General features: G+C 38.0%; 1 protein-coding gene across 2 annotated transcripts in view; it reads left to right on the top strand.

The window, feature by feature from the left end:
- The first annotated feature begins 3259 nt into the window (after positions 1 to 3259).
- Positions 3260 to 10380, top strand: part of ube3d (ubiquitin protein ligase E3D) — a 41533-nt gene continuing 34412 nt past the window's right edge. For both annotated transcript variants that reach the window (XM_015356602.2, XM_069178596.1), the window contains exon 1: positions 3260 to 3424. In XM_015356602.2, the coding sequence (XP_015212088.1) occupies positions 3348 to 3424 (77 nt within the window). In that variant the 5' untranslated portion in view covers positions 3260 to 3347. The remainder of the gene's footprint in view (positions 3425 to 10380) is intronic.

Here is a 10380-nt window from a genome sequence, read left to right as displayed (position 1 = left end):
GCACTGCGGCTCGTGGTCCGCACTCACGGCTCCCGACTCTGCGCGCACCCCTGCTGAAAGGTTCCGCACCGATCGCGACCGATCCGAGTACTGTAGTTGTGAACATGTAACACTCAGCGTTTGTCAAAGTAACAAGAAGACTGATAGCGACTTCCCTGTTAAAGTATTACCATAAGTGGTCTAGTTAAATAAAGCGATGGTGATAAATGGATCACTGTAAATTTAAGTAATTTAATTTACCTGTTCCATTATTATTATTATTATTATTATTATTATTATTATTATTATTATTATTATTATTATTATTATTATTGGTGGTGGTGGTGGTAATAATATGTGTGGATCGACTGCATATTTACTTAACGGCCAGCAATCGGCGCGAGCGAGGCTGCGTTTTAAACCAACCGCGTGAACCTCATTTAAAAGAGAGTGATACTTCGTTTCATTCCTGAAGTGCAACACTATCACAAAAGCTAGGACTTAAATACAAGATGGAAAATCATGCTTCACATGATATTCCACCAAATGTACACTGTACATAGTATACAAGCTGTGTGCTGCATGACGAGAAGTAGTTGGTCCCCCCTCTCCACTCCAGTTGGTGAGTCTGCCAACCTCGGAGACTCAGAGTTGAAGGGATCTTGTACTCTCTCACACTGCTTGAAAGCACTTGCTAAAAGTCTAAATTGCAATGAATTCGTGTTTTTCAAATAATGTAATATGGTATCCGTATCATACACTGCGGGGCCCAGTGTCTTTATGTCTTTCGAAAAGACAACCTGATCAGTTACTCTTATTAGTTTATTAGTCGGGATTTATAGGTTTTATATTAGTTAATTGAACTTGCATTTACCTAAAACACACACGAGACTATTTAGAAATATTCCAACCAAGCAGTTAATTAATTCATATTTATATGTGACGCACACACCCATAACTTTTGTTTTTAATTTTCCACTTTTAGTTTCTATTTTTCGTAAATCGAAACCGCTGCTTTCATGATCGGCCAGCAGGTGGCGTGAGCCGGATGCCATCTGGTGGTAAAGTGAAGCAGCTTAAATAACGAATATTTACTGTATCTTTACAGGAAAGCTGGCAGTCTCATCGTAATATATGATCTGCAAATACATTTGAAATATTTTGGTTATTTTAGTCTGTAAACAAGTTTATATTTAGATTAGAAACTATAGTCAGTATGCAAAGGAACAAGTAAAGGTTTATTCCAATTCTGAAAAGAGAAGAAAAACACAACGTTTCAGCTGTGGAGCCTTCTTAGGGTGCTACACACAACATTTTACATTGTAATATCTTTATTGAACCAATGGTTTAAACAATCAAGGCTACTGATGGAAAAAGTAGGTGGATCTCTAGGATAATGACATCTTGAAAAGAGGGTAATTGGAGTCAGGTGTTCCAATCGATTCAGGTGTGGGTTTGACTTGCCCTGCCATATAAAAAATCACACAAGGGGTTACTTGCTTTTTATGACAGAATTTTGTTGAAGTGCAACATGGCCAGATCGAAAGAGATTTCAGAGGACCTCAGAAGAAGGGTTGTTAAAACTCATAAGATTGGAAAGGGTTACAAAAGGATTTCTAAAGACTTGGGCCTCCATCAGTCCACAGTCGGGCAGATAGTTTACAACTGGAAGAAATTCACCACTGTTGGTACTCTCCCCAGGAGTGGGAGTCCTACAAAGATTAGTGCAAGGGCATGCCGTATAATCTTCAAGTGACAAAGAACCCTAGGGTGACGGCTAAGGATCTACAGGCATCTCTTGCACTTGATAATTTCTGTGTTCATGAGTGTACCATAAGAAAAACACTGAACAAGAGTGGTGTTCATGGGAGGTTATTATGGAGGAAACCACTGCTCTCCAAAAAAAAAAACATTGCTGCCCGTCTCAAGTTTGCTTAAGACCACCTGGATGTTCCACAACACTACTGTAACAATGTTCTGTGGACAGATGAGACAAAAGTTTTTCTTTTTGGTAAATGTACACAGTATTATGTTTGGTGCATATTAACACCAAAACCTCATCCCAACTATGAAGCAGGGTGGAGAGAGTATAAGGGTGAGGGGCTGCTTTGCAGCCTCAGGGCCTGGACAGCTTGCAATCATTGAGGGACCAATGAATTCCAAGTTGTATCAGGAAATTCTACAGCAGGATGTCAGGGTGTCTGTCTGTGATCTAAAACTCAAAAGAAGTTGGGTCATGCAACATGACAATGACATAATCAACAACAGAGTGGCTCAAACAGAAGAAATTTGTATTTTAGAATGGCCAAATTGTAGTCCTGACCTCAATCCCATTTAAATGCTGTGGTGTGATCTGAAGCAGGCCATTCAAGCAAGACATCCCAAAAATAAACATGAACTAAAACAGTGTTGTATAGAGGAATGGGCCAAAAATACCTCCTAAGTGCTGCACAGGCCTGATCAGCAGCTATAGAAAGCTTTTGGTTGAGGTTATTGCCAATAAAGAAGGTTCCACTAGTTACTACACATTGTTTAAATCATTTGTTCAATAAAGATATGGCAATGTAAAATGTTGTGTCGTTTGGTAAATAAGACTGTATTTATTATCCTGACTTAGACTAAGATCAGATCACATTTTAGGAGCCATTCATGCAGAAAACAATATAATTCAGTTTTCTCAAAACTGTAAATATGTATAGTTAATGGTGGTGCAATTAACTAATTCACTGTTTATACTTCCTCTCCATGATCGTATTAGTAGGTATACTGGGTTCTATGAAAATTGGTGTGTGATGCGAGTGTGTGCATGTCTTTGTGTGACCCATGATCGACTGCGTCCATTTCTTGCTAGTATAGCTGCGGGCTACCGTGACACCGAAAGGGATGAAGAGGTTAGAAAATTGATGGATGGACATATAAGACAATGATATAACAGTGTAACTTGACACAGGAATCGAGCTTGAGAACCCTGCTCCATATTTAATTATACTCTTAATCAGTCAATTCTGTGTATATATGATTTAAATTGTATATAAAGTTATTTTAAAGGTGGTGTTTTTATTATATATATATATCTTCGAATTAATTTACTTTATTTTCCCTCTCCTTTAAAAAGATTTTAATTACAATAAAGAAGCAAAATCGATTTTTTTCAGTTTGCTGCCATGAGAAGCAGTTACAGACACTCACCGCAGATGTCGCTGTACAATTCTTTACCGCTTGCTCTAGGCTTTCATAACCTCTGACCCTGGCGGCAATTTTCTTCCGGATTCATGAGGGGTTTGTTGATGATTCCAAACGTGCGGTGAAGTGAAGATTGTGGTAGACTGTGATTGTTTAAAAACCATCATATTAAAACAAAATAAATAATGGATAAAACAGAAAATCAGAGTGGATTCTTTTTGGAGTTGAGAACACGACTGCAAAGCGGACTTTTGGTCTTAAGGTTAATCCATTTTTCAATATTTTATTAGTGTGCTACATGCTGTATTGAAAGTAATAAATTAGGTTCCAGTTTCAAGTATTACATCTCGTGTTTTCAGATAAAGCTATTACTTTACATTTGATGTTTCGATTTTCTTTAATATTCGGTGATTTTAACTTGATTCAAATATAATGAATACAGCCTATTTTTAGTTACCTTTACACTTGCAATATCAGAAATGAAAAGAAAATAAGAGTTCAGATAAGAACAGATAATAAACTCACGATTATATTTAGCATCCTTTCACAATTGATAAACTTTTTAAACAAGTGAATAATGAAACAAGTTAATGACAATTTAATTCGTTTGTTTGGCTACTTTGTGTTTGAATGCATGCATCGTCAGTAGCCGAGACAAACAGAAACGAAGCAAAATATCAGTGTGAGATTTATTTTTAGAAATTGGGGCTACAATTGCTAGATCCTGAAACTTCATAACCTAGAAGTATGTCAACATAAAAGTTTTTGGGCAGTATTTGTGGTTAAAAAGACAAGTCAGTCTGGTACACCCCCAATTCAATGTTGAAAACAAGAAGGACATGTTAAATAATTGTTACAGTTATGAAAATGTTTATGTTCACTTTTGTTTCCAAAGTTAGAACTTCATTCACATCTTAGATCCATCTGTTAAAAGAGCACGCGTGACATTTTAAGTGTGACGAGACTTTTTCAATGATATGCTTGTGCTTACAAATCCCTATTATGTGAAAACTATATATCAAACTGTCTGGCAATGTTGTGTAAATGTAAATATAAAAGGCTTTAAACTGCTTATTCATGAATTTTGAATTTGTCACAACTCTTATGACCCATCACTGTAAATCTCCACTTGATGGAATTGCTGACATGTCTCACAAAAGGTGTATATGATGTTACAACTAGTCCATATAGTCCATGTCTTGCTCCTATTAATGAAATGGAACCATTGCTGTGATTTGTATGGTAAGACATTGTGTGTGAAAATATGAATGTCTTTTTATACTTTTTGTGGTGGTGCTTATTATCTCTTATGTGAAAGTGGACGTGATAAGCATAAAAATTAGAAAAAAGAATTATGAAGTGAATAAATAAGAAATCAACTTTAAGAAATTTAAGTAATTTTTTTGCATTTAGAATTAGGTGTTTGAAGAGTTAGATGTTTTTCAGAAACACTGAAAACATTATGATGCTCCTGAGTCCTTATGATACTAAATGGCACTTGAAAGCAACGTTATCAACCTGTTGATAATCACGATTTTCTTGCAAGGTGCTTAAGGAAGTGGGTCAAAAGACAAAGAGGGCATTCACTGAAACTATTAAACACATTTATGAAAGACAAAAATTACATATACATAATTCATTTATAAAAAAAACCACTCAGATACAACTTAAATAAACAATAATTTCCTCTGTTCTAAAATATCATTTATTGTTTGGTTAGTAATTAAAATTACTGGGGATACCTATATTACCGTCTCTGGATAATATAGGTAAAGAGTCCAGATCCTTTCTTTGCCACCAGATGGCAGTGTGAGATTTTTTTTCTGGAACGCATTTAATGTTTATCTGGTTTCTTTGCATGTTTTAAAAATATGCATGTGTATGTATCTTAATATTTAGAGCCTCACTAAATCATCACTTCTTAAAAGAGTATAATTTCTTTCTCCTTTTCATCCCCGGATCCATTGATGTCGGTGGTACTGCTGGGGACACCTATACTTTTTGGAAACCAGGTGGGTTTATTTATCATTCTATCCATCCATTTCCTTAACAGCTTCATCCAATTCAGGGTCACGGGGGTGCTGGAGCTTGGCATGCAATGCTTTCAAGGTGAGGAACACCCTGGATGGAGCACCAGTCCATTTCAGGGCAGACATAACTGCACACACTTATACCTAGGGCCAGTTTTCCCAAAAAACATTGAACCCTACCAGTACGTCTGTGGATTCTGAGGGGAAAATGGAGCACCTGGTGGAAACCCACGCAAACATGGGTTGAAAATACCAACTCCACACAGACAGTACCCCAGATCCGCATGGCATGTCCACGTACAGTAGATACCAAAGGGCTGAGTGAAGTCATGTTGTATAGCACAGGATCACATCTAATCAGATTCTTCAGCTGCACTCGTTAATTCTCAGCTGCTAGTGTTCAAACAAGCATTGCTGCTGCTTCAGAGTTTGTAGATACTAGAATGAATGGTATTTATCAAATCAAGAAAGGATTTTCTCCTGGCTGCTTGAAGGCGTTCCCCAGTGTTATTAACCTTGTGGACTCTGTGCTAGTGGAATGTTGATGTCAAAGCTGTAACCTAAGTATTACTCTTCAGATGTTTCCAGCATATGATCTTTCCATTAATTGTAAGTCCTGCTTTCCTAGTCCTAGCCAAAACTTTCCGAGAGCCTGAGATGATAATCTGAGCTGATACTGTAAAGGACCACATTATTTGAAAAGTGCCAGGTGCGTATTTTTGATATTCATCCTAAAACCAGTCGAGCTGAAAAACAGCCAGTGCTGAACTGATGTGATAAAGGGAGTAATTTGAATGTGGTCCAGCATGTCATAAGCTCTTTGGCTTCCTGTGGCTGTTGCTGTGGCCTAACATTGTTATGTGTATAGCACCATCCACCCTCTCCTGTAGTTGGATAGTTGTGTATCATTGTCTTGGATCAGTAATAACATCAGTCTTCTTTTACTCTTGCAAGCACATGGAGGATTTCCTTCCTAACGTTTGTAAGGGGTGCTGATCCAAAGATGATGTTAAAGGCCTTTGCAGCTTGGAAGCCGTTTGTGATCTGATGTACTTTACACCTTCTGTACCTTCAGTATCCAGCATATCACAGAGCTGTCTCACTCCTGCCTTAATCACATCAAAGGATGAGATCCCTGTGTGTTCTTGGAATGCCTTCAAGAAGTTTCTGCAGATGTTGCTCTTGCTCTCCGCTTGTGTCATTCACAGAGGTCTTTAGGGTCTGCTGGTTATGTTTTTCCAACTTGTTAGTCTGTGAATAGGAAGGAGTGGTGCAAGTACTCCTCTTGAGAATAATACCTCAGTGCCTTTGCCTCATGTTGCCTTGAATCAGTGCATAGGGAATGCCCCGGGCAAACTATTTGCTTCATGACACACTGCTAGGATGAATTAAAAATTGTAGAAAGTTTATCTGAAATAAGGCCGATCTCGCCCAGTAGCTAATCTGAGGATCTCATCCAGGCAACCTTTTTTAAAAAAAAGTCAAGGTATTAGCTTTGACAGCATGGCTGGGTAGCTTGTTCCTTACTCCTGACTTTTTTATTGAGAATGTGCCTTCTATTCTCAATTTTAAATGAGCTTTTTTGTAGTTTTCACTCGTGTCCTATGAGTCATGGTTCATTTTTTTATCCTGAGTTAAATGGGTTGGCTTTCTCGCTACCTGTGAGAATTTCACATACTTGAGTTAGATCACATTCTAGTCTTCTGTATTTATGACAAAAAATATTAAATATTCTTTTGCTTTTCAGTGTAGGCTATTTCTTTAAGCTCAGGATTGTATCTGGTCTCTCTTCAACGGACTGATTCCAGTTATATTTTTTTCTAATGACCGTATTTGCTTGCAATATTCTAACAGTTTATTCTAGTGCATTGTATAGTTGCTTAGAAGATGACAATTCTGTCATTATAGACTTTTAATACTTCTTCATGGATCACTTCTTGCTCAGTGTTTCACATCTTATAATTATAGCTTGTTTGTGCGATCCTGTATTCCCTGTTTTTTCTCTCAAACAGTTCTCAAACCAGAAACATTAATTACCCTGAATACAAATGTCTTGCAGTCTAAGAATTACTTAGACGTTTAAGAATTACTTGCTGAACCTGTGACTGTAAACTGTGTCAGTGCTGTACTTTTCCATTCACATTGAGTGTGGAATATTTGTATTGGGTTTTAGCAGTGATTTTCTCTACCAATATGAAGTAATGGGTAATACAGTTTGAAAGTAATTCATATAGTTTGCTGAAAATTGTGGCAGTGTTTTTTTTTGGTACCTTGAATTGAATTGTATGGTATCTTGGACGTTTTTTGCCTGTATTCCCTTTTAACTATTGTATACTGTACAGTATGTTTCACTAGGCTTAATGTTTCACCTTGTCCTCAACAATACACAAAGATGTATGTCTGTTCTAAATCTTCAAAATGACCGAGGACCCTTAGTTGTGCAGTTATTTTTCTTTACTAGAGGTTTCAGTTTTCTGGTTACCTTTATCTTGCTCCAGCCTTTACTTTTTCCCCCCCTTACTCTACCTTCAAGTCTCCAATTGCAAATGGCAGCTGCTGCAAAGCTGATTACAGGTACCTTTCACTGGATCTGTAAACAGTGGTTCTTTGTAGGAAAGTCTTCAATTAACAGTTGTTTTTCTCAATGAATTATTGAGTAAACATCTGTTGTTGCTTGCGTCTCTTTGTTGCCTGCCATGTGCCCTGTGGTAATGTCCTGATCCCTGGTTTCACCACGTCTTGTTAATTGTGTGTGGCCGCTTCCTCTCTTACTCTCACAGCATTGCTCTGCCAGTGCCCTGTCATAGTCCCCGTTGCAATGTCCCGTAGGGTCTGAGATGAGGAGATAGAGATGAGATGTGTTTTTCTGGGGGCAGGCCTGTCTTGAAAGTGGTAAGAGACATATTACTTTGTACAAAGGAAATAATTGCATAGGGCTTAGGATCTGCCGTGTAGCTCTAGATCTTTTATGCTTCAAAGAACATAGTTGCCACCAGCAGCAAAGGCAATGTGAAATAATCAAGTGCAGCTATACAGTTTAGACCAAACACTAGCTCCAAAACACCTGACTCTTCCCGGCGTGAAGGTCATTTTCTGAAAGTTCTGCACGCACTTTACAAGAACATTTGATGTGCAATGGCTGTCATAACCAAAGGATTTGCAAAATGAGTTCCCTCATTTTCATTCACTTTATCCAAATATGTTAAAGAAAATTCCGCCAGAAATATTTTATGGATGCAAGAATACATTGTCTATTATTTAAATAGAATGATTAATGCCCAGTCAAAAATGATACAACTCTAAAAATTTTCATTACACTGATGTACCTGAGGGTGGCATGGTGATGCAGTGGTTAGCATTGCTGTCTCACAGTGCTGGGACTAGGGTTCAGTTCCACACTTGGGTTTCTATCTGTGTGGAGTTTGCATGTTCTGCCCTGGATCATGTGGGTTTCCTCTGGGTGCTCCGGATTCCTCTCACAGTCCTAAAACTTACTGTCAATTAGCTTCTGGGAAAATGGGCTTCAGGGAAGAGTGTGCACGTATCTGTGTCTACGTGCCTGTCCTGTGATGGACTGGCGTCCAGTGCAGGGTGTACTCTGCCTTGTACCAGTTGATTGCTGGGATATGCTCCAGCTCCCCAGTAACCCTGAACTAGAAGAACAGGTTAGAAAGTGGATGCTGAAACTGAATATAAACTCCTGATATTGTTATGTAGGACCAATACTGGGTACACTTCTCCTGATCCCCAATAAATCATTGTACATGATCTTAAATCTGGGAAAAGGCTAAAGCTTTTCCCTACATCTCTACAGATTTGAGCCCGATCCTCATATTTTGGTATCAATGTTCGTATGTTAATGAGAAATGTTCTGATGTATTTAATGTCAATTGAAACCTCACTATGAACTTAAATATTTATTTTTTTTACAATTGTCCTATTAAAAACAAAAACAGTATTCATTCTACGAGTGTCTTAAAACACAGAGCTTTTAAATTCTCCAGCTCCTCGTGGAAACTGTTATAAAGCCGCTTATTAAAACAGCAAACACAGGCATGAACTAAAATAATTGTTTGTAAAGAAAAGGACATTCCACTTCATTAAGCTATGAGTGGCCAATTACAGCCTGGCCTTGACAGTCAGAATGCAGTGGGGGCCCTGGCCTCCTTCAGTCCTGCCCTTTGGCACAGTGTGAAGCACTGGAGTGGTGAGATCGTGAAAATAAATCAGCAGTCCGCCTCACTGAGAGCAGAGGGAAATGTGGGCTCGTTCCTGAGAGGTGTTTGCAGATTTTAAACTCTTAACTTTGCCTCAAGCTCATCTCCCCCTAGTTACTTCAATATGTTGCCTATATAGAACAATTGAGGAATTTTCCACATTCTTTATGTGTAACTTACAACATATTCTAACGTATTTTAAATGTTTGTTCTCTTGTTTTTATTTCCATGACCAATTTGGAAAAAAAACGCAAGAGAGTTTTTTGTTTCTCATTAGATAAAGTCCAGCAGTGTAGAATCAATTATTAACATAATTACTAACCCATGCTTAGTAATGCTTGTGAGTATAAAAGTGTAACAAGAGGTGTCAAAAATCAATGATTGTGAGTTTTCACTTGCAAAGATAATTGTTGCACATACAGGATGGGGGAAATCCGGTTTCTGGTTTTAACTACAGCACAGTGACAACAGGGCTAAGTGAAAGAGCAAATTACAAGCTTATGAGTCAAGATTGCTACAGGCAAGATAGTAAGCAGGACAATAACCTATATAATCATTCTCACTGAACTGTAGCATTTCCACTAATTAAAAGAAAGCAGCTATGATCCTGTCAACACTGTTTTATGACCAAGAGCACCTCATGAATGATACAGTAGCTTCCGCACACCAGCAGCCACAGTTTGGATGCAAAAGCAATAGGTCATCACTGGGAGATCCAGAGAACGTAAGACAGATTACAAATGAGAGGAGGCCATTTGGCCCATTTAGATTGTTTGGATGCCAGTAGCTAAGTGATCCAAGAATTTGTGGTGTGTATGAAGCAGCAAGAATGTTTTTATGAGGAAGTTTTTTAAAAGCCTTTTAAAAATCTTAGTTTACCGCATGGGCGCTCTGTGTATGTCCATTACTGTAGTTGCTTGTTAAAAGAACCTTAACCAGCTAGATTACAATCATCAAATGCTCATTTGCCC

The sequence above is a fragment of the Lepisosteus oculatus genome, chromosome 2 (assembly GCF_040954835.1).
Source record: "Lepisosteus oculatus isolate fLepOcu1 chromosome 2, fLepOcu1.hap2, whole genome shotgun sequence".
NCBI classification, from domain to species: Eukaryota; Metazoa; Chordata; class Actinopteri; order Semionotiformes; family Lepisosteidae; genus Lepisosteus; species Lepisosteus oculatus.
Note: the sequence above shows the minus strand (reverse complement) of the source record. Positions and strands in the feature narration are given on the sequence as shown.